Source organism: Pseudophryne corroboree, chromosome 3, assembly GCF_028390025.1.
Source record: "Pseudophryne corroboree isolate aPseCor3 chromosome 3, aPseCor3.hap2, whole genome shotgun sequence".
Classification (NCBI taxonomy): domain Eukaryota; kingdom Metazoa; phylum Chordata; class Amphibia; order Anura; family Myobatrachidae; genus Pseudophryne; species Pseudophryne corroboree.
Genome location: NC_086446.1, coordinates 696,345,790 through 696,373,572, shown reverse-complemented (window position 1 = coordinate 696,373,572; position 27,783 = coordinate 696,345,790). Strand labels below are relative to the sequence as shown.

The 27,783-nt window shown below is 45.3% G+C and overlaps 1 protein-coding gene and 1 long non-coding RNA gene across 6 annotated transcripts in view; one reads left to right on the top strand and one right to left on the bottom strand.

Moving 5' to 3' along the window:
* BLNK (B cell linker) overlaps positions 1-27,783 on the bottom strand; it is a 438,756-nt gene that overhangs the window by 129,327 nt on the left and 281,646 nt on the right. The window contains exon 1 of one of the 5 annotated variants that reach the window (XM_063962024.1): positions 6,627-6,644. The exons of 2 other annotated variants lie outside the window; for them this stretch is intronic. Coding sequence is in view for 2 of the 3 variants with exons in the window: in XM_063962022.1 (XP_063818092.1) it covers positions 5,573-5,619 (47 nt within the window). In the remaining variant the exon portion in view is untranslated. Of the gene's footprint in view, positions 1-5,572; positions 6,007-6,626; positions 6,645-27,783 lie in introns of those variants that run through there. 2 more of the 5 variants (XM_063962022.1, XM_063962023.1) reach the window with 2 other exon arrangements.
* Positions 1-27,783, top strand: part of LOC135056621 (uncharacterized) — a 274,060-nt gene that overhangs the window by 67,263 nt on the left and 179,014 nt on the right. Inside the window, exons 2-3 of the long non-coding RNA XR_010244033.1 lie at positions 17,954-18,114; positions 22,385-22,546. This is a non-coding gene — a long non-coding RNA (uncharacterized LOC135056621). The remainder of the gene's footprint in view (positions 1-17,953; positions 18,115-22,384; positions 22,547-27,783) is intronic.

Genomic DNA, 27,783 nt, shown 5'->3' with positions numbered 1-27,783 from the left:
TCCAGCGCTATTCAATTCAACGTGCTGCTTATGCCAACTAGTGTATTTCTGCTTGCACCCCTCCGGGGGGGGGGGGGGGGGGGGGGAGGTGGATTGCAGAAATCCAACAAAACTGGTGCTGTGATGCTGTTTTTCACCCATGCGAGGAGCAAACATCATCGCTGCGGGGCACTTATGTCGGAGAGTGCCCGTGGTCACACCTAAACACCATGTTTAAGGCATAAGTACGGGCATTCTCGGACAAAGCAGCTTACTGGATTGAATAGCGCCAGGACCTCCTTCCCGGCGATATTAACTTTGCAATTAATTGAATCAACCTCTTTGAGATGAGTGTATTCAACATTATAAGGCCTGTATTGTGTTATTACCGATTTGGAATCTTAGTTTAAGTAAATGTAGTTTTAAGGCATTACTGAGATACAGGGAGACATGTACTAAGCAGTGATTATAATTTGCATATTATCAAAAGTATACAGGGCAGCTGCTTGGTTGCCATGAGCAACTGCTCCACTGGCTCACTTCTTCACTTTTATCACTGCTTTGTACATGTCCCCCTAAGGGTAATCTTTGCTGTAGAATACAGGATTACAGTTTTATACACTTTCTGAGCCCATGCAAGTATTATTAGTTTTGAAATATTAGGGGTGTTGTTATCTTAATTAAAATTAGTTTTAATAACTACAGTTAACAGCAGTGTCGGACTGGGGCAAGAAGGGCCCACCGGGGAAATGCAGTGGTAGGGGCCCATGCTTAAGGATGTGGCCAGGTAATAGTGGAGGTGTGGCCAGCCACCACATAGGCCCTCTCAACCGTAAGAGAGTGCATGGGCTGGGCCCATAGTCCTGTGCAGTATAAGGTAACATATGTATAATGTATAATTAAAGTGCGCTAGGATACAGCCTGGAATCCCTAGAGGAGGAGATGGGCCCACAGGCAGTGGGGCCCACCGGTGGTTTCCCCTGTTCCCCTGTGGGCCAGTCCAACCCTGGTTAACAGAATACTCCTCAGCATTGCTCAACAACGTTGGGGATAAGCATGATTTGTGTCATTGCTGCTAAGGAGACAAGTACAACAATGGTTTGTGGTTAGCATAAAAATAAACAGACACGGATTCCACCTATTTGCATCAGCTTAGAGTAAAAGCCTTTATTGTTCTTACTGCCTGTACATATTTTATGTACTCAATAAACCAATATCACCCACTTGGTTAGCTGAAGATACTTTAATGTAAGACTTGAACCAGGTGCACGAAGTGTGAGCTCCAGAAGGGGGAACATGCTGAGCCCACACTATTGGTTAGAAAAAGTCGAAGTTAGAAACAAACTAAGCAAAATATATATATATATATATATATATATATATATATATATATATATATATATATATATATATATATATATATATATATATATATATACATACATACATACAGGTTGAGTATCCCATATCCAAATATTCCGAAATACGGAATATTCCGAAATGCTGACTTTTTTGAGTGAGAGTGAGATAGTGAAACCTTTGTTTTTTGATGGCTCAATGTACACAAACTTTGTTTAATACACAAAGTTATTAAAAATATTGTATTAAATGACCTTCAGGCTGTGTGTATAAGGTGTATATGAAACATAAATGAATTGTGTGAATGTAGACACACTTTGTTTAATGCACAAAGTTATAAAAAATATTGGCTAAAATTACCTTCAGGCTGTGTGTATAAGGTGTATATGAAACATAAATGTATTCTGTGCTTAGATTTAGGTCCCATCACCATGATATCTCATTATGGTATGCAATTATTCCAAAATACGGAAAAACCCCATATCCAAAAAACCTCTGGTCCCGAGCATTTTGGATAAGGGAGACTCAGCCTGTGTGTGTGTGTGTGTATATATATATATATATATATATATATATATATATATATATATATATATATATATATATATATATATATATAAAAATGTCCATGAAGTGGCCGGCACTCGGAAGGCCTCCGTGGGCTTTCTGGCTCAGGTGCCATCCTATGAGGTTTCACCTCTATTCATATCCCACAGAAAAGGCGGCACTCAGAGACTTCGTGAATAACAGAAATTCTTTAGTGAACAAACTGCATGGTTACATCATCAACGTTTCGGGGCGTGTAGCCCCTTCATCAGGATCATATATATATATATTTTTATTTTTTTATTTTTCTTCTGGATTTAGGGGGTTATTTATCAAATCCACCGACAAAAATTATTATTTTTTTTTTTAAATACTACAGTTTCTGCATAAATGTATGTTTCCCCACTATGTACTAATAGCCTAATGTAGGAGATTTCACAGAAATCTCCTGCAGAGGGCCAATTAGCACTGCAGTCCCTATTATGATCAATAGGGTCTACAGTCTGTCCCGTTGGTTTACGCAATCCTCAGATGGGATCTTACAATATCTTTCCGCAGCCACCGTCCTGATTGGGTAGGCTGACTGATACTGTGCTCATTCTTAAGGGCCCTACACACTGGTCGATTGGCCGCCAAAGTGCCCGATGGACAACCCGGGCACGGGAGGGTATGACGGAGGGAGTGAAGTTTCTTCACTCCACCCATCACCCAGACCCATAGCCCTGCCTGCTAATATGGACGATATTGTCCATATTGGCTTGCAGGCATAAACGAGCCGGCACCAATGATGAACGTGCGCAAGACCGCGCATCCTTCGTTGTTGGTGCATACACTGTGAAAGATGTGAATGATATCTCATTCATTAATGACCGCGATCGTTCATATCTTTCAGTGTAATCGGTAAATGTGTAGGGCCCGGCCCTTAAGGAGGGGTCTTTCAAAGATGTGAAAGAATCGTCCATTGTGACTGGTATGTAACACACAGGGACAGCAGTTAAAAGCAACCCTGCGAGTTACATTTAGTACATAGTGGGAAAACTTTAAATCAAAATTAAAAAGTCTATTACTATACGGACTGTTTATAAACAAGGCATTAAGACTATTAATAAGACTAACATTAAGGCTATTAATACTTATCAATCATTGGGGCAGATTCTGAGTAGGGAGCAAACTAAAAATAAGTACTTTGCACCTGGGTAAAATCATGCTGTACTGCAGGGGGGGCAGATGTAACATGGAGAGTTAGATGTGAGGGGGGCTTGTGCAAACACAAATCTAAATTGCAGTGTAAAAGTAAAGCTGCCCAGCATTAGTGGGCTACATGCAAGAACAGCTGGAATTTACCCTGTACCTCTTATATTTCAACATGGTTTGTCCCATATACACAGGGCCATAACTAGGATAGTGCCGGCGGTGCGTTGCGCAAAGCATACATTCTCTGTGGGTGCACCGCCCGGCAGCACCCGCAGGGCTACTCGCCTCCGCCGCTAGCTGCAGTGCTCCCCTTTGTCATAAATGCAGTGGGGCTGAGAAGGAACTGAGCGCATGTCACACCACTACATACAAGACAGAGGGCAGCGTTGTGCAACCCTCTAAATGCTCTGCTTCTTCACGGCTTACCCAGTTTCATAGTCATCACATCTCTCCCACCCTGAGGAGCTGCAGCGTTTGGGCAGGCGGGTGTTTGGATGGGAGCAGTGAGGAATGGAGAAGGTAGTATCCCCCCCAGGGCCATAACTAAGGTGGTGCAGATTGTGCCTTACACACCATGCATTTGTCCTGGGGCACACCATCCGCACCCACCCCCAATTGGTGCCAGCTAACAGCTGTAGTGCTGGACACTGTACAATACAGTAGGCAGCATGTCCGATTGTGCTCTCTGTGTGCTCCACCTCCCCTCGTCTTTCCCTGCTGGACTTCCGGGTTAAGAAGGCAGCCACAGACTGCTAGCTTTCTGGAAACAGGGACAAGTCATGTAAGCACAACAAAGATGCTCCAGGGAGGGGGTGCGGGGAAATACACACACTCCCCTCTCTCACTCTGAAGGGCCACTCGCTGGCATAATGTGCTTAAGGGTTCAGGGGCACTTCAAGAGAAGGGGAGGCCCATGTGCAGACTCCATCTGGGCCCCCTCCCCTACTGTAGCTGGCAGCACTGTAGACTCTGGGCACTAGGGGACCCTAGCGATGTCCCAGAGTCTAGTGTGCATGAACAGGTCTCCGGGAAAATGGCACGGCAGCCAGTTTCCAACTGAATTTCTTACTGCACATGCCTGAAATGCCAGGAAAATGTGTACAGGATGTGTGACGTGGGCCTAGCGGGCTTGTGTGCACTGCACCCATTATAAATACGCCAGTGTAAGGGTCTGTACCTAGCGCAATGTGCACAAGGGCTCTACCTCGCGTAATGTGCATAAGGGGTAATACAGTGTGGTGTAATGTGAATTGGCACTATTCTGTGGCCACACCCCTTTCCAATGAAGCCACACCCCTGTATTTTTGGCACATGCCAAAGACTCGCACTGTTCCTATTTTAAATATTGGGGGGGGGGGGGGGGGGGTGTTGGCATCAAGTTGGCAGGTTGGAAAGTTAATATTTAGATGTGTGGGCAGCTTTACAGTCCAGGTTTTAAGCAGATATGTATAATTGAGCACAGGTGACTTCAGGAGTACAGATAAAGCCATGTTCATCTTACTGCGATGCGGAATACTGCATGGCGTGCCAGGCTGTGGCTATTCGCAGTCGGCAATCGCTTCATTCATTCTTTAGGAATGAATGGCGTGATAACCGGCTGCAAATTGTCGCAGCCTGGCATACCAAGCAGCAAGCCGTGTTCCACCATGCTGCACTGCAGCAAAGATGAGCTGGACTACATCTGTACCTCACTCAATTTGATTTAACTATCTGTGCTCAACCAGGGATTTCCTTAAAATATAGAGTGTTCGGATGCCTTGAGGTCGGAGTTTGGGAACCACTGCTTATATTTGTAAATCTGTGAGCATGTCTCTTATAGTGCTAAATAAAATCCTGCATAAACCAAACACCAGCACAAAACTTGTGTCCCTACCTACTAATTTACATCTACATTTATCTTTTAAAGATAATGTAACTTTTCTGCATTTTGTACAAGAAATAGCCAATTTACTTAGAGTTTACTTTTGTAATCAGTTACCCAGACAACCAATGCAAAAACTAATTTAGGATGTTCGCCACCAACTTAGCCGGATAAAGAAATAAGTAAAGTCTATTTCCAGAATTCAGCCTATCTTTCCGTGCAATTTTTAAACCTATACAGTGAAAATGCAATGCAATTAAGTGCATATTTATATTTAAATAGACTCCAGCACTTAATTACTTAGCATTTTCACTTTAAATCAACTCTGTGGAGCTCATTTTCAATTAGAATATTTAAGATTTATTTTCTATACCTTTTTTTTTTTTTTTTAAATAAAAAATATAGTGTTTTCCCTTCTAGATGTAAATGTGCAAAAACTGGAAGAAATGTGTCTGACACAATGTAACATGCAGTAACAAATTAATCCCCAAATACGAAATACAGTAAATGGACTTTGCCAGGTAGCAGTATTTTGTAATGAAGGAAATGTATTGTCTTGTTGTAAGAAACAAGCAATTCCTATTGCAATGTTGCTGAACAGGAAACTACAGCAAAAAAATAAATAAATCTCACCTGAATTTCTGACCAGCTGGAGCTGCCAACTTGTTGAATGTTTCCATTTTATCCAAGTGCTGTATGGATCATGTGCGAGCCTGTCAGTGTGTTATCCCAGTGACGGACACAGGACTCATTTCCACATGCGTTGTGTCTGTGTGTTCCTCTCTCCAGCATGTAGTAGACACTTACTCATTTCATAGGAGAAGTAAAACTCACCAGATGACACAGTCAAGTCTCAAGTTTCTGTTCTGTCACATGACTGAATTCCCTGCCCATACAGCTCATGAATAATCCTATACAAACATTTTTGGCTTTTCCCTATGTGGGTGTGAACCTGCACCTGTACCTGGCTGACAATAGTGATTAGTGATGTATATCTTAATGCACTTCTTAGCTTCCCTGATGCATGCCTACAAACAAGACCCATTCCAGGAGGGACAGATTGCTCTGCTCCTGGACTTTCTTCTTAATTTATGATTACCGGAACCTGTTTTGAACAGGTAAATCGACAATAATGGTGTTTCAGCACAGGTGATGGCAATCATAATTTAAGGAGGAACGTCCAGGCACAGTGCCTCCTGGAAAGGATCATGCTGATGTAGATTTATTTTCATTGTTTAATCTGTCAGCTAATATAGCAGAAAATAGGGTTATTTATCTTAATCATTCTGGGGCAAATTTATTAACACTGTTTTGTGGGAAATGCTCTAAAAACAGCTGTTATACCCACAAAAATTAAGTAAATCTGCTGCACCCCCTTTCCACTTGATCTTTATTGCAAGAGTAGCCCCCATCAGGTGGGTCCCTAACACATACTTGCCTACCTGCCCCTCTCCATGAGGGAGAAAATGCGCTGTTCCTGGACTTTCCTGGTAATGTATGATTGCCATCACCTGTGGTGAGCTAGGTAATTGATAAGAAAGGCGTTTCACCACAGGTGATGGCAATCATACATTACCAGGAAAGTCCAGGAACAGAGCATTTTCTCCCTCATGGAGAGGGTCAGGTAGGCAAGTATGCCCTAACATCTCTAATACTGACATATTATATAAATGTATCCAGATCTTACCTTTCATAGGGCCCTCTTCAGCTTCATTCGCATCTGAGATGTGAACACATTTTCTGGTATTTCTTATCAGTGCGCACACACAGGTTCCGTTCTGCTCATGCGCAAGCCTGGAAATGCCTGTGCATTGCACTGATGCCAACGCCTTTGCCTGATTGATAGGCAGAGGCATTCGCGGGGCGGCAACAAGACAGTGCAGGGGCATTGCATTGGCAACGTGGGCGGGTCCCGGACATTTTCGAGGTGGCCGAGTGACGTCACACGCGGCCGCTGTGAATGTAAAAATGGCTGCTGTGCACCTGCCTTCACAGCTAGGCTGTGCAGGCAGGGGGCTACCCTTGTTTTGCAGGGGTCAGCAATGCAATTGCATCGCTGGCGGCCATTAGCATGCTGGGTGGCCTTGCCCTGTGCTGGGTGGCCCCCAGCATGGATTCTGGACAGTTGCAGTTTTGTTAAATTAGGAAGGACCATAATGCCTATTTTAATATGTAGACAGCAAATGCAAGGACCCATACTAATTAAATACACTTAAGGGCAGGTGGGTGGGTGCAAGTCTAGATAGCAGGAGTCTCTACCTTCAAGTGTACATAATACACAATTACAGAGTAAAGGGGGGAGGTGCTGGACTGCACACCCTAATTTAAAGCATAAGAGATGCTACCTTCCTTAGACATGTAATGCCACACAGAAAATAAACAAAATGCAGGTGCACACTCTAGGCAATAAGAACACTGGTAATCAGAGCATTCATAATATACTCTGCAATTTAACATGGAGTAAAACTGAGGTTCTTAGCACAATTTTGGCCAAAAATGTTGGCCCATCTATCATGACACTGTGACCTCATCAGGTGAGTCCCTAACATCCCTAATACTGACAGATTATATACATTTTTCTACCCTACACAGGAACTTAATCTCTATTCATTTCTAGTACTTTCCAGGGGGCAGGCTCATATATTGTCCAATGTATAGTATGCCAAGAACCGCAGATTTGATGGATAATTACATTTATTATAATTCTAATGGTGTTATAGTGCACCTGCTGTTTTCTTCCTATATTGTACTACTTTCCAGGGGGGGGGGGGGCGGGGGGACGGGACGGGACAAATTTAATGAGGAAGGCAATGCTAAGCACAGTGCATGGAGAGACAGACAGACGTAATATGTTGTTAATATATTTTAACATATTTTAAGCATGATATCCCACTGAAGGAATAAGGGGTCTATGTTTTAAGCCTTAGAGAGAGATAAAGTGGATGGAGATAAAGTACCAATCAACCAGCTCCTGTCATTTTTTAAACACAGCCTGTGACATTGCAGTTAGTAGCTGATTGGCTGGTACTTCTGCCTCCACTACGATCTCCATCCACTTTATCCCTCTCCAAGGCTTAGTACATAGGAGGTTATTCAGAGTTGTTATCAAACCAAAAAAGTTAGCAATTGGGCAAAACCATGGGCCTAATTCAGACCTGACTGTGGGGGTCATTCCGAGTTGTTCGCTCGCAAGCTGCTTTTAGCAGCTTTGCACACGCTAAGCCGCCGCCTACTGGGAGTGAATCTTAGCATATTAAAATTGCGAACGAAAGATTAGCAGAATTGCGAATAGACACTTCTTAGCAGTTTCTGAGTAGCTCCAGACTTACTCGGTAACTGCGATCAGTTCAGTGCTTGTCGTTCCTGGTTTGACGTCACAAACACACCCAGCGTTCGCCCAGACACTCCTCCGTTTCTCCAGCCACTCCCGCGTTTTTTCCAGAAACGGTAGCGTTTTTTCGCACACACCCATAAAACGGCCAGTTTCTGCCCAGAAACACCCGCTTCCTGTCAATCACACTCCGATCACCAGAACGAAGAAAAAACCGCGTAATGCCGTGAGTAAAATTCCTAACTGCATAGCAAATTTACTTGGCGCAGTCGCACTGCGGACACTGCGCATGCGCATTAGCGACTATTCGCTCCGTTGCGACAAAAAAATAACGAGCGAACAACTCGGAATGACCCCCTGTAGCTGCAAATTTGTTAGCAGATGGGCAAAACCATGGGGGAAATTCCAAGTTGATCGCAGCAGGATTTTTGATAGCAATTGGGCAAAACCATGTGCACTGCAGGGAAGGCAGATATAACATGTGCAGAAAGAGTTAGATTTGGGTGGGTTATTTTATTTCTGTGCAGGGTAAATACTGGCTGCTTTATTTTTACACTGCAATTTGGATTGCAGATTGAACTCACCACACCAAAATCTGATAGGCCCTACACACTGGCCGATTTTTGGAAAGATATGAACGATCTCGTTCATAAATGAACGAGAACTCGTTCATATCTTTCAGTGTGGAGGCTCCAGCGATGAACGATGCGCGTCCCCGCGCTCGTTCATCGCTGGTCTCCCGTCGGCTGTGCATGCAGGCCAATATGGACGATCTCGTCCATATTTGCCTGCACTTCAATGCAGCCGCATGACGGGGGGAGTGAAGAAACTTCACTCCCCCCGTCACTGCCCCCCCGCCGCCGGGTCGCTCGTCGGCCGTATCCGCCGTCGGGCAGCTCGGCGGCGGATCGGCTAGTGTATAGGGCCCCTAACTCTCTTTGCACATGTTATATCTGCCTCCCCTGCAGTGCATATGGTTTTGCCCAACTGCTAACAAAAATCCTGCTGCGATCAACTTGGAATTACCCCCCATGTGCACTGCACAGGGGCAAACGCAGGATTAAGGGGGGTTTCCATGGGTGTGTATGTGTGTATAATTATAATATACCATATATATATATATATATATATATATAAAACAAAAATCGATATGGCACTCTGCGCTGGATAATGTTTGTGTTCGGGTGCCTTCAGTGTGGGTACAGATGCTGACAATGAAAAAACTGCGGCACTCCCAGACTTGCTTTTTAAAATGTTTTTAGTGAAGCAAAATCATCTTGCATAGGTGCAACGTTTCGGTGCCCCTACAGCCAGGGCCGGTGCTAGAGTGTTTGGCGCCCCCCTGCAAATTATAAATTTGCGCCCTCCCATCTGTAAAAAAGGGAGAGGACGTGACGCAAAAAGGGATGTGGTCACACAAGAAAGGAGCGTGGCCCACAATTCAAATTACATCACACAGTATTACAATCTTATTCACTTTACCACAAACATAGTGCCCCTGATTCATATTACACCCTCTAGTAGTGCCCCTTATTCATTAACGTCACACAGTAGTGCCCCTTATACACGTTACACCACACAGTACTTATACACAATGCCCACAGTAGTGCCCCTTATTAGAGGTGTAGATAGGTGCCATGATGCCCGGAGTAAGGGTATGTTTCAGCACCCTTTCCCGGTGTTGGATTGGAGGTATGTTACATTTGAAAAGAAAAATATATTTTAAAATTGGTGACATGGCCTGTTCTAGACCTTGAGGAGCTCAGGACAAGTTTCCTTTGGCGTTAGCCATGCTCAGGTCAGGGACAGTGCGCGCCGAAGGCGCGCACCAAATATATAGGGTTGTGGACACAGAATAGTAAAAATTCACATTTGACATTACACTGCACAGTAATATCCGTTAGTCACATTACACTGCACAGTAATATCCGTTAGTCACATTACACCGCACAGTAGTGTCCGTTAGTCACATTACACCCCACAGTAGTGTCCGTTAGTCACATTACACCCCACAGTAGTGTCCGTTAGTCACATTACACCCCACAGTAGTGTCCGTTAGTCACATTACACCCCACAGTAGTGTCCGTTAGTCACATTACACCCCACAGTAGTGTCCGTTAGTCACATTACACCCCACAGTAGTGTCCGTTAGTCACATTACACCGCACAGTAGTGTCCGTTAGTCACATTACACCGCACAGTAGTGTCCGTTAGTCACATTACACCCCACAGTAGTGTCCGTTAGTCACATTACACCGCACAGTAGTGTCCGTTAGTCACATTACACCCCACAGTAGTGTCCGTTAGTCACATTACACCCCACAGTAGTGTCCGTTAGTCACATTACACCGCACAGTAGTGTCCGTTAGTCACATTACACCCCACAGTAATATCCGTTAGTCACATTACACCGCACAGTAGTGTCCGTTAGTCACATTACACCGCACAGTAGTGTCCGTTAGTCACATTACACCACACAGTAGTGTCCGTTAGTCACATTATACCCCACAGTAGTGTCCGTTAGTCACATTATACCCCACAGTAGTGTCCGTTAGTCACATTATACCCCACAGTAGTGTCCGTTAGTCACATTATACCACACAGTAGTACTCTTATACATGTTACACCACACACACACACAATAAAAGCTGCTTATACACGTTATGCCAGGTATAGCCCAACCACGTCATACATACCACGCTGCTACTGTAAATGTAGTACCTTCTGCTTCATTACTTTGTAGGCATAACTCTGACTGATGCTCTGCCTTGGATCCACGCTTGGGCGCTGCTCCTCCTCTACCCTCCCGTAGGCTCCGTTACTCCAGCAGCAGCAGCTCTGGAGGATGTCGGCAGTTTTGGCGAGAGAGGAGGGGGCGGGTACAAATTACGCAGGCCTGGGACTGATGAAGGGGCTCAGCAGGGGCCCTGGTCCACTGCACTCCTACCTCCCTTCTTACTGGGCAGCAGCAACAGCATAAGTTCTCATCATGGCAGAGTGTGCTGTGCTGCAGTGCCAGAGGCAGAGAGGCTGCTGCTGCGGAGCCTCTGCCTGTTCCTGTATGGCTAGGTGGAGAGTGATCACACTGATCACGCTCCCCACTCGAATTGCCACTGGCTGAGGGGCTCCTCAAGGCCCCCTAACCTGCTGGACTCTGCAAAGTTTAAAAAATAAAATTAAAATAAAAAATTCCAAAAGGGGGCGTGGTCACGCCTCCTGCGATTAGGCCACGCCCCTAAAAGTCTACCCGCCCTGCAAAACGCTCGGAATTTGTCAGCAGCGCTGTGAGGAGGAGCCTGGAGGTGGGAGGAGGATGGGGGAGGAAGCTAGAGGGACCTTGCACTGACTGAGAGCCGGGCTACACGCTGCCAGCGCCGTTACCTGTCTTCCACTATGACAGGCGCAACGGAGCTGACAGCAGCAGGGACAAGGGTAGCAGAGCAGGGAGAGCTCAGCGCCTCTTCAGCTGAGCGCCTCCCTGCACTGCATACCCTTGCTGAGCGGGTAGCGCCGGCTCTGCCTACAGCACCGTTTTCAAGCACAACATATAAAACAGACAAACGGTGTGTGTACTGACAACTCACCTAAATAGGCGTCTTCCATCCCGCTGTGAAGGAGCGGAACCCGGCCTCTTCACAGCGGGATGGAAGACTCCTATTTAAAAACTTTTTAAAAAGCAAGTCTGGGAGTGCCGCAGTTTTTTTGTTGTCTGTATATATCCTGATGACGATATTAAATTATCGAAACGTTGACATTTAAAGCAGAGACCGCCGTGTCCTGTGTTTAGTTTTTTACAAAGCCTGAGAGTGCCACTGCTTCTTCGAACTATATATATATATATATATATATATATATATATATATGTATATATACACTGCTCAAAAAAATAAAGGGAACACTAAAATAACACATCTTAGATCTGAATGAATAACATATTTAGTGATGTGCACCGGAAATTTTTTGGGTTTTGGGTTTTGGTTTTGGATTCGGTTCCGCGGCCGTGTTTTGGATTCGGACGCGTTTTGGCAAAACCTCCCTGAAATTTTTTTGTCGGATTCGGGTGTGTTTTGGATTCGGGTGTTTTTTTACAAAAACCCCTCAAAAACTGCTTAAATCATAGAATTTGGGTGTCATTTTGATCCCATAGTATTATTAACCTCAATAACCATAATTTCCACTCATTTCCACTCTATTCTGAACACCTCACACCTCACAATATTACTTTTAGTCCTAAAATTTGCACCGAGGTCGCTGGATGGCTAAGCTAAGCGACCCAAGTGGCCGACACAAACACCTGGCCCATCTAGGAGTGGCACTGCAGTGTCAGACAGGATGGCAGATTTAAATAATAGTCCCCAAACAGCACATGATGCAAAGAAAAAAAGAGGTGCAATGAGGTAGCTGTGTGACTAAGCTAAGCGACCCAAGTGGCCGACACAAACAACTGGCCCATCTAGGAGTGGCACTGCAGTGTCAGACAGGATGGCAGATTTAAAAAATAGTCCCCAAACAGCACATGATGCAAAGAAAAAAAGAGGCACAATGAGGTAGCTGTGTGACTAAGCTAAGCGACCCAAGTGGCCGACACAAACACCTGGCCCATCTAGGAGTGGCACTGCAGTGTCATACAGGATGGCAGATTTAAAAAATAGTCCCCAAATAGCACATGATGCAAAGAAAAAAAGAGGTGCAATGAGGTAGATGTGTGACTAAGCTAAGCGACCCAAGTGGCCGACACAAACAACTGGCCCATCTAGGAGTGGCACTGCAGTGTCAGACAGGATGGCAGATTTAAAAAATAGTCCCCAAACAGCACATGATGCAAAGAAAAAAAAGAGGTGCAATGAGGTAGCTGTGTGACTAAGCTAAGCGACCCAAGTGGCCGACACAAACACCTGGCCCATCTAGGAGTGGCACTGCAGTGTCAGACAGGATGGCAGATTTAAAAAATAGTCCCCAAACAGCACATGATGCAAAGAAAAAAAGAGGTGCACCAAGGTCGCTGGATGGCTAAGCTAAGCGACCCAAGTGGCCGACACAAACACCTGGCTCATCTAGGAGTGGCACTGCAGTGTCAGACAGGATGGCACTTAAAAAAATAGTTCCCAAACAGCACATGATGCAAAGAAAAAAAGAGGTGCACCAAGCTCGCTGGATGGCTAAGCTAAGCGACCCAAGTTGCCGACACAAACACCTGGCCCATCCAGGAGTGGCACTGCAGTTTTCTAGCGAGAGGATGAGTGCTTCCATCCTCATGTGAATCTGAACCACCAGCCATGAACATAGGCCAGGGCCTCAGCCGTTCCTTGCCACTCCATGTCGTAAATGGCATATTGGCAAGTTTACGCTTCTCATCAGACGCTTTTCATTTAGATTTTTGGGTCGTTTTACTGAACTTTTGTAGTATACTTGACGACACAGAGGTAGAGCAGTGGACTACTGTACCGTACTGCTATATATATATACTGGTGGTCACAGCAACATTCTGCACTGTCCCCTCCTACTATATACTGCGCACAACTAAAATGCAGCACAGGTATGGATGGATAGTATACTTGACGACACAGAGGTAGGTAGAGCAGTGGACTACTGTACCATACTGCTATATATATACTGGTGGTCACAGCAACATTCTGCACTGTCCCCTCCTACTATATACTGCGCACAACTAAAATGCAGCACAGGTATGGGTGGATAGTATACTTGACGACACAGAGGTAGGTAGAGCAGTGGACTACTGTACCGTACTGCTATATATTATATACTGGTGGTCAGCAAAATTCTGCACTGTCCTCCTACTATATATACTGCGCACAACTAAAATGCACCACAGGTATGGATGGATAGTATACTTGATGACACAGAGGTAGGTAGAGCAGTGGACCACTGTACCGTACTGCTATATATTATATACTGGTGTTCAGCAAAATTCTGCACTGTCCTCCTACTATATATACTGCGCACAACTAAAATGCACCACAGGTATGGATGGATAGTATACTTGACGACACAGAGGTAGGTAGAGCAGTGGCCTACTGTACTGTACTGCTATATATTATATACTGGTGGTCAGCAAAATTCTGCACAGTCCTCCTACTATACATACTCTGCACAACTAAAATGTACCACAGGTATGGATGGATAGTATACTTGACGACACAGAGGTAGGTAGAGTAGTGGACTACTGTACCGTACTGCTACATATTATATACTGGTTGTCAGCAAAATTCTGCACTGTCCTCCTACTATATATACTGCACACAACTAAAATTCACCACAGGTATGGATGGATAGTATACTTGACGACACAGGGGTAGGTAAAGCAGTGGACTACTGAACCGTACTGCTGTTAATTATATACTGGTGGTCAGCAAAATTCTGCACTGTCCTCCTACTATATATACTGCGCACAACTAAAATGCACCACATGTATGGATGGATAGTATACTTGACGACACAGAGGTAGGTAGAGCAGTGGACTACTGTACTGTACTTCTATATATTATATACTGGTGGTCAGCAAAATTCTGCACTGTCCTCCTACTATATATACTGCGCACAACTAAAATGCACCACAGGTATGGATGGATAGTATACTTGATGACACAGAGGTAGGTAGAGCAGTGGCCTACTGTACCGTACTGCTATATATTATATACTGGTGGTCAGCAAAATCTGCACTGTCCTCCTACTATATATACTGTGCACAACTAAAATGCACCACAGGTATGGATGGATAGTATACTTGACGACACAGAGGTAGGTAGAGCAGTGGACTACTGTACCGTACTGCATTATAATACTGGTGGTCACTGGTCTGCAAAATTCTGCACTGTCCTCCTACTATATACTACAATGCAGCACAGATATGGAGCGTTTTTCAGGCAGAGAACGTAGATATTTTCAGCACACTGAGCACAGATATTTGCAAGCACACTGCGCACAGATATTTGCAAGCACACTGAGCACATATATTTGCAGCACACTGAGCACAGATATTTGCAGCACACTGAACACAGAAACTGAGAGAACGCTGCACGTCCTCTCCCTATCATCTCCAATGCACGAGTGAAAATGGCGGCGACACGCGGCTCCTTATATAGAATACGAATCTCGCGAGAATCCGACAGCGGGATGATGACGTTCGGGCGCGCTCGGGTTAACCGAGCAAGGAGGGAGGATCCGAGTCTGCCTCGGAACCGTGTAAAATGGGTGAAGTTCGGGGGGTGGGGGGGGGGGGGGGGGGTTCGGATTCAGAGGAACCGAACCCGCTCATCACTAGAAATATTCTTATTAAATACTTTGTTCTTTACATAGTTGAATGTGCTGACAACAAAATCACACAAAAATGATCAATGGAAATCAAATTTATTAACCCATGGAGGTCTGGATTTGGAGTCACACTCAAAATGAAAGTGGAAAAACACACTACAGGCTGATCCAACTTTGATGTAATGTCCTTAAAACAAGTCAAAATGCGGCTCAGTAGTGTGTGTGGCCTCCACGTGCCTGTATGACCTCCCTACAATGCGTGGGCATGCTCCTGATGAGATGGCGGATGGTCTCCTGAGGGATCTCCTCCCAGACCTGGACTAAAGCATCCGCCAACTCCTGGACAGTCTGTGGTGCAACGTGGCGTTGGTGGATGGAGCGAGACATGATGTCCCAGATATGCTCAATTGGATTCAGGTCTGGGGAACAGGCGGGCCAGTCCATAGCATCAATGCCTTCGTCTTGCAGGAACTGCTGACACACTCCAGCCACATGAGATCTAGCATTGTCTTGCATTAGGAGGAACCCAGGGCCAACCGCACCAGCATATGGTCTCACAAGGGGTCTGAGGATCTCATCTCGGTACCTAATGGCAGTCAGGCTACCTCTGGCGAGCACATGGAGGGCTGTGCGGCCACCCAAAGAAATGCCACCCCACACCATTACCGGCCCACTGCCAAACCGGTCATGCTGGAGGATGTTGCAGGCAGCAGAATGTGCTGTTTGGGGACTATTTTTTAAATCTGCCATCCTGTCTGACACTGCAGTGCCACTCCTAGATGGGCCAGGTGTTTGTGTCGGCCACTTGGGTCACTTAGCTTAGTCACACAGCTACCTCATTGTGCCTCTTTTTTTCTTTGCATCATGTGCTGTTTGGGGACTATTTTTTAAATCTGCCATCCTGTCTGACACTGCAGTGCCACTCCTAGATGGGCCAGGTGTTTGTGTCGGCCACTTGGGTCGCTTAGCTTAGTCACACAGCTACTTGGGGACTATTTTTTAAATCTGCCATCCTGTCTGACACTGCAGTGCCACTCCTAGATGAGCCAGGTGTTTGTGTCGGCCACTTGGGTCGCTTAGCTTAGTCACACAGCTACCTCATTGCACCTCTTTTTTTCTTTGCATCATGTGCTGTTTGGGGACTATTTTTTAAATCTGCCATCCTGTTTGATACTGCAGTGCCACTCCTAGATGGGCCAGGTGTTTGTGTCGGCCACTTAGTTCGCTTAGCTTAGTCACACAACTACCTCATTGTGCCTCTTATTTTCTTTGCATCATGTGCTGTTTGGGGACTATTTTTTAAATCTGCCATCCTGTCTGACACTGCAGTGCCACTCCTAGATGGGCCAGGTGTTTGTGTCGGCCACTTGGGTCGCTTAGCTTAGTCACACAGCTACCTCATTGCACCTCTTTTTTTTCTTTGCATCATGTGCTGTTTGGGGACTATTTTTTAAATCTGCCATCCTGTCTGACACTGCAGTGCCACTCCTAGATGGGCCAGTTGTTTGTGTCGGCCACTTGGGTCGCTTAGCTTAGTCACACATCTACCTCATTGCACCTCTTTTTTTCTTTGCATCATGTGCTATTTGGGGACTATTTTTTAAATCTGCCATCCTGTATGACACTGCAGTGCCACTCCTAGATGGGCCAGGTGTTTGTGTCGGCCACTTGGGTCGCTTAGCTTAGTCACACAGCTACCTCATTGTGCCTCTTTTTTTCTTTGCATCATGTGCTGTTTGGGGACTATTTTTTAAATCTGCCATCCTGTCTGACACTGCAGTGCCACTCCTAGATGGGCCAGTTGTTTGCGTCGGCCACTTGGGTCGCTTAGCTTAGTCACACAGCTACCTCATTGCACCTCTTTTTTTTCTTTGCATCATGTGCTGTTTGGGGACTATTTTTTAAATCTGCCATCCTGTCTGACACTGCAGTGCCACTCCTAGATGGGCCAGTTGTTTGTGTCGGCCACTTGGGTCGCTTAGCTTAGTCACACATCTACCTCATTGCACCTCTTTTTTTCTTTGCATCATGTGCTATTTGGGGACTATTTTTTAAATCTGCCATCCTGTATGACACTGCAGTGCCACTCCTAGATGGGCCAGGTGTTTGTGTCGGCCACTTGGGTCGCTTAGCTTAGTCACACAGCTACCTCATTGTGCCTCTTTTTTTCTTTGCATCATGTGCTGTTTGGGGACTATTTTTTAAATCTGCCATCCTGTCTGACACTGCAGTGCCACTCCTAGATGGGCCAGTTGTTTGTGTCGGCCACTTGGGTCGCTTAGCTTAGTCACACAGCTACCTCATTGCACCTCTTTTTTTCTTTGCATCATGTGCTGTTTGGGGACTATTTGTTTAATAACAGTCTGTGAAATTGGTATACCAGATAATGAACTGTCATTATATTGTTACAGCCAGCCTCCTATGTTACACTGCACGCTTCCTTGGTTGCTATGGTGATGGGTGTTTGTTTCACGGCGCCGTCGCTTGACGATGACGTCAGACGCTATGCGGCTCGGCGGGTGAGCGGTCCCGGGACGAGCCGGCGGGAATTCACAGGTGTGACAGTATAAAGGTATGTACATTATTTTAATCTTGGAATAAAGCCTGACGACAGTAGGTGCGACTACTGAAACGTTGCTGGACAAGTAATAACTTGCTTTTGGTGAATTATTGAAGCCTGGAGTGCCGCATCTTTGCTACATGTGTTTATCTTTTTATGAGGGCACGGCTGCAGCTGAATGAATGCTTGGGGAGTGCCAGTCTTTGCATTGAATATATGTGGAATTATCACAGAATAGTGCTAATTTCCTGTCAAGGCACCCAGCTATTGGAGGATTTCTCTGTTACCAGGCAATCCCTGTGGTTCTGGATTATCTAGAACTATTTGTTTTTAACAGTCACACAGCTAAGTGTTTGGTGCAGTGCTCTATAGGAGGTCTCAGTTACTGGCAGTACTGTGATTACACTGCAGGTCGATATTAACCCCACTGTTAATATGGAGCAAGCGGATGACCAATTTGGACATTTTAAATTTCCTGTTGGTGACACGTGGACTTTTTCTGAATCAGAAGCAGAGGGAATATTATGTGATAAAGGTATTAATGACGAGGCGGAAGCAACGCCAGTAGAATACATCTTTAAGGAACTACTTAAATTAAAAAAGAAAGAAGTAGATTTGTATCTGCATGGACTATCACTCAGTGATTATTATAAAATGAAGAAGATACCCCGAGGGTTTCGGGTGAGGAACTGTCCTACAATTGGACGCTATGATGTACAATTCTGTCGACGTTGGACGGCTATACTAAACAGATGCTCATTAGATTTAATATTATTGGTCATAGAGCAATCTAAGAAAGAAATGGAAGTGATTAAACATAAGATCTCTGCATATGAATTGGTGCATACTCCGGCACTTTTAGCTGACAAAGAGGAAAGTTGGATGGAAAAGATTCAACAACAAGTGTCCCAATATAAGAGGGAACTGATAGCCTTTAAACAAGAGAAACTTAAAAAGGTGGAACAGGATTACGAGAAACATTCTGTATATAGATGGCTCTCTGATACCAGACCAGAGGGGAAGAGACGACCATTCTTCCGCAGAGACCGGAGACCCTTTGCTAGGTTTGACACAGAATCCTCACAAGAGACCAACAGCGATACTAATAGATCTAACAAGGCTGCTGCCCCTTTAGGGGTGAAAACACGAGGAGGAAGATTCCCAGACAAAGATGGCGCACAAGGAGAAGTGGGCAAAATGAAAGGCAGAGGAAGAGCAGGACGTCCTCCAACAGCCAAAAAGACATCATAGTCAATCTGTCCTCTTATGAACTGACTCCGACAGAAATCAGTCTGCTGAATAAGGGTCTGTCTTTCATTCCTTCAGTTCAGTTTGATCCATTACAATGGAACATAGAGAAACATTCTTTGCAGAGAAAATTAAGCTGAAAGAACATTTTAAAGACAAAGGACAATCAGGAGGTGATGAATATCCAATTCCAAAACAGCTACGACCATTTGTTCCGAAATCAACTTTTGAACCATTATCATATAATCCCAGCATCAAGACCTTTATGAGACTGTTAGAAAAGGATGTGGAAGCCGTCACCAATAGTGATGGTTCCAATCATCCTAACCTAACTTTACAAGAAAGAGAGGCGTTGAAATCATTGTCTAACAATCATAATTTGATAATTCGGTCTGCTGACAAAGGGGGGGGGGGGGGCAATTGTCCTCCAAGATTTCACTGATTATAACAAGGAAGCTCTTAAACAATTGTCTGATCCACAGGTTTATACAAAATTGCAATCTAATCCTACAAATCTTTGTAAAAAGAGATTACAAGGTATTTTGCAACAAGCATTAGTTGTAGATTTAATTTCTGAGGATATATTTAAGATTCTGATCCCTGACTATCCATTGGTACCTATTTTTTATTTGATTCCAAAGATCCATAAGGGGGTGGATCCCCCGCCGGGCCGCCCAATTGTGTCGGCCAGAGGGTCATTATTGCAACCGACAGCTTGTCTGTTAGACTCTCTATTGCAGCCGTTAATTCAGAACGAACCAAGTTTTCTGCTAGACACAACCAGTTTACTTAACAATTTAAAGGGATTAACTTCAATTCCAGACGATACATGGTTAGTTACAGTAGATGTAGTAAGTCTATATACATCGATTCCGCATCAATTTGGATTAAATGCTGTGAAAAGATTTCTGTTGAAGAAAAATGCATTTACTTTGGCTAAGGTAGATGTGAATTTGCAGTTGTTAGAATTAATCCTGACCATGAATTTCTTCTTGTATGATAAACAATACTACATGCAAATCAGGGTGTGTGCGATGGGTTCTTCTGTGGCTCCAGTGTACGCGAATATAGTGATGTTTGAGGTAGAAGAGGACTTGTTATATAACAATCCTTTGTTCACTGCTCAGGCGTTGCTGTTTAATTGTTAAATTAGATGTACCTCGTCTCCCGGAGCAGAAGCTGGCTTCTCCCCACCTTCAGAGAAGAACAGCGCAGAGGACAGGCACACACTGCTGCTCCCTCCGTCTCTCAATCCCACCCAGAAGTGCCCAGTATTATACATTAACAGCCAGCGAGCAGCTGGCTCCGGGGCCCACCACCTCCCCACTATCCCTCACTTGGCTGACAGACAAGGAATAGAGGTAGCCGGCTGAGAAGGGAAATTGCGCATGCACACATACCAGCGGCCGTCCGTCAGCACATACCGCGGTACTCTCTTGCACCTACCCACACGTTTATTAAATATACCCTGAGTCTGGGAAGGGAGGGAACTGAGAGTGGGGAGGAGAACGGCTCCTCCCCCCCTCACGTCACTCAGCACAGCAGCATCACTAATAGGCTGGGGGGAGGAGGCACTCGAGAGGAGAAGGGAGAGCGGCTCCTCCTCCCGCTCCGGCCGATACTTGAATATACAGTCTGGGCCTGCGGCACTGTCTTGCGGCAGGCACAGCGCTGGCAGCGGCATTAACAATAAGTCAGTGTGACTCATTGTAATGCTCGCGTTTAAGGGCCCCTTCACTACAGCGGTCTGTGGGCCTATTTTCAATGGGGGGCCTGGAGCTGCAGCTCCATCCGCCCCATTGTTAATCCGGCCCTGCACAGAGGGACCCATCAAGTTCACCTATTGCATGAGCCAGGAGGTCATTAATTTTTTAGATGTGAACATTCAGATCAAAAATTCTACACTTACCACTACTGTGTACATGAAGCCAACCGACAGACAACAACTACTTCATGCCAGAAGTTGTCACCCCAAATCCACGATGATAGGTCTTCCATACTCTCAAATGGTTAGAATCAGACGCATTAATAGTAGTAAGGAGACGGCAGAACAACAAATAGATGGTCTAATAGACAAATTGGTAGATAGAGGTTATTCCATAAAAAATTTAAAAAGCTCCAAAGACAGAGTTATGGCCCTTGATAGAGATACATTACTTAGTACAAATAAGAAAACTAAGGCAGACAGGCCAGTTTTACCATGGGTCAATAAATATAATGTAAATTCTACACATATTAACCCTATATCCAAGAAACATTGGTCTATTGTAAGTTCAGACAATACTTTACATCTAAGTGATACTAAACTTATGCCCTGTTATTCGCGAGGCCAAAACTTGCGTGATTTATTGGTGAAAACTGATGTGGCAAAATTAAACAGAGAACCTACAAGAAAAAAATCTTTTCTGCCTACGTCAGTTAAATTAGACAATATCAAATGTGCCTGTGTTACTTGTCAATATCTCCTGGCCGGAGATTCTTTCAACCATCCACATACAGGACAAAAAATCCCCATTAAATATCAGCTAACTTGTAACTCGAATTTTGTAATTGATCAAATCATTTGCCCATGTGGCTTGAGCTACATCGGCAAGACCGAACGAAGATTTAAGGAAAGGATGTCAGCTCACAGGTCAGCCATCCGCAATGCCCTGGACACGGGCGACAGTGAACAGACTGTGGCCCGGCATTTTGCCCAATGTAAACATCCTTTGCACAGTATTAGATATAGAATGATAGACTGTGTGATGGGAGACATGAGAGGAGGCAATAGAGGTGCAAGATTGTTGCAATTAGAAACAAGATGGATACTACGTCTAGATGTAATATATCCCAAATGCCTCAATGAAACTATTTCATATTCATGTTTCCTAAAATAAAACAGTGGTCAATATCTGTTAGTGTTAATTTCTTAGAGGTTTATTGATATAAGGAATAGGATTTATTAAAGTAAGATAATAAGGATGCCTAGATGTTTAATAACAGTCTGTGAAATTAGTATACCAGATAATGAACTGTCATTATATTGTTACAGCCAGCCTCCTATGTTACACTGCACGCTTCCTTGGTTGCTATGGTGATGGGTGTTTGTTTCACGGCGCCGTCGCTTGACGATGACGTCAGATGCTATGCGGCTCGGCGGGTGAGCGGTCCCGGGACGAGCCGGTGGGAATTCACAGGGGGTGACAGTATAAAGGTATGTACAATATTTTAATCTTGGAATAAAGCCTGACGACAGTAGGTGCGACTACTGAAACGTTGCTGGACAAGTAATAACTCGCTTTTGGTGAATTATTGAAGCCTGGAGTGTCTCATCTTTGCTACACACACACACACACACACACACACACACACACACACACACACACACACACACACACACACACGCTGTATATACATACACATATATATATGTATCATACACATACATAGGTAATACATCCATCACCACTTAATATCACTTAATACACTTAAATATTAATATATGGTGGTATACATATCACCAGGGACTGGGAGCAGGAGTTCTGTGACGAGGGAGGGAGAGACGGAGAGAACTGCTGTGGCTGCTGTGGCAGCTCCCCCCGGACTTTTCACTATGCAGAGAGCTACGTACTGTAGCTCTCTGCTGGTGCTGCAGGAGGTCCGCGGTAGTGGTAGCGGTCGCAATCGCGGCTTTTGCTGAGACGGAGACAGTGCTGCTGTCTCAACAATAAAACATTTGGCTCATCAGGGGGGGTTTCCAGGTACTTGGAAACCCCCCCTGCATGCGCCACTGCTGCAGGTGGGGCAGTAATAACATGTGCAGAGAGTTAGATTTGGGTGGGTTATATTGTTCCTGTGCAGAGTAAATACTGGGTGCTATATTTTTACACTGCAATTTAGATTTCAGTTTGAACACACCTCATCCAAATCTAACTCTCTCTGCACATGTTAAATCTGCCCCCCCTGCAGTGCACATGGTTTTGCCCAACTGCTAAAAAAAATCCTGCTGCGATCAACTTGGAATTACCCCCATGGTGTTGACCATCTGCTGACAAATTTGCTGCTACGATCAGATCTGAATTAGGTCCATGTTGCACTGCAGGTCGGGCAGCTGTAACGTGCTGAGGGATTTAGATTTGGGTGGGTTATATTGTTTCTGTGCAGGGTAAATACTGGCTGCTTCATTTTTACACTGCAATTTAGATTTCAGATTGAACACACCCCACCCAAATCTAACTCTCTCTGCACGTGTTACATCTGCCCTATCTGCAGTGCACATGGGGGGTAATTCTGAGTTAATCGCAGCAGGAATTTTGTTAGCAGTTGGGCAAAACCATGTGCACTGCAGGGGGGGGGGCAGATATAGTTAGGGTGGGGTCTATTCAATCTGCAATCTAAATTGCAGTGTAAAAATAAAGCAGCCAGTATTTACCCTGCACAGAAACAAAATAACCCACCCAAATCTAACTCTCTGCACGTTATATCTGCCTCCCCTGCAGTGCACATGGTTTTGCCCAACTGCTAACAAAGGGGGTCACTACGAGTTGTTCGCTCGTTGCCGATTTTCGCTATGCTGCGATTTGTTGCTAACTGCGCATGCGCATGGTACGCAGAGCGCACGCGCTAAGTTATTTTACACAAAACTTAGTAGATTTGCTGGTGTTCAAGCGACGATTTTCAGTCGCACTGCTGATCGGTGAATGATTGACAGGAAAGGGGCGTTTCTGGGTGGTAACTGAGCATTTTCCAGGAGTGTGCTAAAATACGCAGGCGTGTCAGGGAAAACACGGGAGTGTCTGGAGAAACGGGGGAGTGGCTGGCCGAACGTAGGGCATGTTTGTGACGTCAAACCAGGAACTAAACGGACTGAGCTGATCGCAATCTGTGAGTAGGTCTGGAGCTACTCAGAAACTGCAAAGAATTATTTAGTAGCAGTTCTGCTAATCTTTCGTTGGCAATTCTGCTAACCTTAGATACACTCCCAGAGGGCGGCGGCCTAGCATGTGCAATGCTGCTAAAAGCAGCTAGCGAGCGAACAACTCGGATTGACCCCCAAAATTCCTGCTGCGATCAGCTCAGAATTACCCCAATGGTTTTGCCCAACTGCTAACAAACTTGCTGCTGCGATCAACTCAGAATAACCCCCATAGGACGATCTCCTATTACATGCGATGATTTACTGCACAGTAATAAATACAAGGTGATAACGCACCAGCCAATAAGCTCATAGCTTTCAATTTACATATTGGAGCTGATTGGCTGGTGCGTTGTCACCTTGCATTTATCACTGCTTTATCACTTCTTTATGCCCTTTTTAAAGGGCTTAATACATCTGCCCCAATATTCGATTTGTGAACATTGGGGGTCATTCCGAGTTGATCGCTAGCTACCATTGTTCGTAGCGCAGCGATCAGTGAAAAAAAGGCTAATCTGCGCATGCATATGTACCGCATCATGGTTTTGCACATGTACTAGCAAAACTTTCAGTTGCACAGCCAAACGCAGGAAGATTGATATGATGTGGGCGTTTCTGGGTGTCAACCGACCATTTTCAGGGAGTGCTTAGAAAAACACAGGCATGTCGGGAAAAACGCAGGCGTGGCTGGATGAACGCTGGGCGGGTGTGTGACGTCAAAAGCCGTCCCTCCGTCGTTAGAATCAACGCACACAAAGAGTAAGTCCAAAGCTGGTCTTGTTTTGCACAAAAAGATTTTGCAGGCGCTCTGCTGCACAAGCGTTCGCACTTCTGCAAATCGAAAATATACTCCCCGGTGGGCAGCGACAATGCGTTTGCACAGCTGCTAAAAACTGCTAGCTAGCGATCAACTCGGAATGACCCCCATTGATGCTCTGACAATTACAGTAAGTGTGTTCATATTGCTGTGATAAAACCTTACAGTAAAGGATTTCATTACATCACCTTCTCTATAGTGGGTGTGTACAGAGAGCTATACTTAGAAGCTTACAGAGATGATTCAGTCAGTGCAGTTGTTAGTCTACATTTCATAATAACAAATTGTCAGCAAGTCAGCATATAAAAAATACATACAGTAAGTGTACTTTCCCTTTGATGACCTAAATTCTATTATATTATATGTATATGTGTAAGATTACAATTCCACTTGTGTTTTTCAGACTTCAGAGGGTACTTAGTCCAAGGTGTGCTGTACAGACAATGGGGGTCATTCCGAGTTGTTCGCTCGCAAGCTGCTTTTAGCAGCTTTGCACACACTAAGCCGCCGCCTACTGGGAGTGAATCTTAGCTTATCAAAATTGCGAACGAAAGATTAGCTGATTTGCGAATAGACACTTCTTAGCAGTTTCTGAGTAGCTCCAGACTTACTCGGCATCTGCGATCAGTTCAGTCAGTTTCGTTCCTGGTTTGACGTCACAAACACACCCAGCGTTCGGCCAGACACTCCTCCGTTTCTCCAGCCACTCCCGCGTTTTTCCCAGAAACGGTAGCGTTTTTTCGCACACACCCATAAAACGGCCAGTTTCCGCCCAGAAACACCCACTTCCTGTCAATCACATTACGATCACCAGAACGAAGAAAAAACCTCGTAATGCCGTGAGTAAAATACCTAACTGCATAGCAAATTTACTTGGCGCAGTCGCACAGCGGACATTGCGCATTAGCGACTAATCGCTCCATTGCGAGAAAAAAATAACGAGCGAACAACTCGGAATGGCCCCCAATATGGGCACAGAAGTGTAACGGCACTATAATTGTTATTATATGTAAATAAAAGGCCAGAAATGTCTATAAAACTGACATAAACCCTGCGCTATCTGAGAGCAGAGCATGCCAGGTAACCCTTTAGGTGAGTACATGAGGCACTGCTATTGTTGATAAAGGGGAAATATAAGCATTCACCTCATGCTCCCCAATATGAGTGCACAGCATTAGACTTGGCAGCAGAGGGATTTAGGGGTTGATGTATCGAGCAGTTCGGCTTGACTCTATGGAACTCCCTTACCCACACAGTTCCAGAGGCCCCCACTCTAGAATCCTTCAGAAACAGACTCAGGACTTTCCTGTTTACTCAGCATTCCCTAATGTGCCTTTACTATCCCCATGCTCTCTGTATCTTATGAAAGGCTTTTCTGTACTTCTTTGTTTCTGTACTGTATTAAGGTGCCTAATTCAAGGTTTATTGCCAAACAACATTTTCCTCTAATGGGCAAAACTATGGGGGTGATTCCGAATTGTTCACTCGCTAGCTGCTTTTAGCAGCATTGCACACGCTAAGCCGCCGCCTACTGGGAGTGTATCTTAGCATAGCAGAATTGCTAACGAAAGCTTCGCTAATTTTCTCGTAATGATTACCCCGCAGTTTCTGAGTAGCTCCAGACTTACTCAGCCATTGCGACCAGCTCAGTCCTTTTCGTTCCTGGTTTGACGTCACAAACACACCCAGCGTTTGCCCAACCACTGCCCCGTTTCTCCAGCCACTCCTGCGTTTTGCAACTCGAACGCCTGCGTTTTTCCGCACACTCCCATAAAACGGCCAGTTTCCGCCCAGAAACACCCACTTCCTGTTAATCACACTACGATCAGCACAGCGATGAAAAAGCTTTGTTATGCCGTGAGCAAAATAACTTTTGTGTAAAATAAATAAGCACATGCGCTCTGCGAACCTTGTGCATGCGCAGTAAGCGACTAATCGCAGCATAGCGAAAATCGGCAACGAGCGAACAACTCGGAATGACCCCCAATGTGCACTGCAGGTGTGGCAGATATAACATGTGCAGAGAGAGTTAGATTTGGGTGGGTTATTTTGTTTCTGTGCAGGGCAGGGCCGGATTAAGCCTTTGGGGGGCCTGGGGCACCTAAAAGAGGGGGCCCTCATATCAACACTGCCCCCTGGTTTTGCGGTGCCCACCGTATGTGTGCCTTTTCTTCCTGCATCTCCATGAATGCAGCAGTGCAGGTCGTATATATAGATATAGATATCTATGTATATAGATATCTATCTATATGGATGGATGAATATATCAGTCAGTACAGCCTCCCTCTCCCCGTCACTGACCTTCAGATGCACAGCACTGGTGTCTGCTTGTCATCGGCACCGTCGGAATAGGGGAGTGAGAGCAAACAAGTACAGGATACTTCTCTCCAGGCTCCTCCGCCGCAGCAGCTCCCTGTGCTGCTGTGGAGAACTGCCGCGCTGCTGCTGAGTGTTGATAGTGGCGGAGCTTGGAGAAGCGGAGCTCATTACCGTGCAGCAGCTCCAGTGAGGGGACGCATGACAAGGAGGGCCCAGGGTTACTGATCCCCTGGCCACCCACCTTCCGGTTCGATGTGTGGCTCGGTTGCCCGCCATCTCCTCTCCCACCCCAGGCAGGCTCCTCCGTGCAAGTCGCACGGCCAGTCAGAGAGCCGGTGGAGGCAATCTGGGCAGTCGCTGGAAGCACAGCACATAGCAGGTGCGATGCTGTCAGTATGAC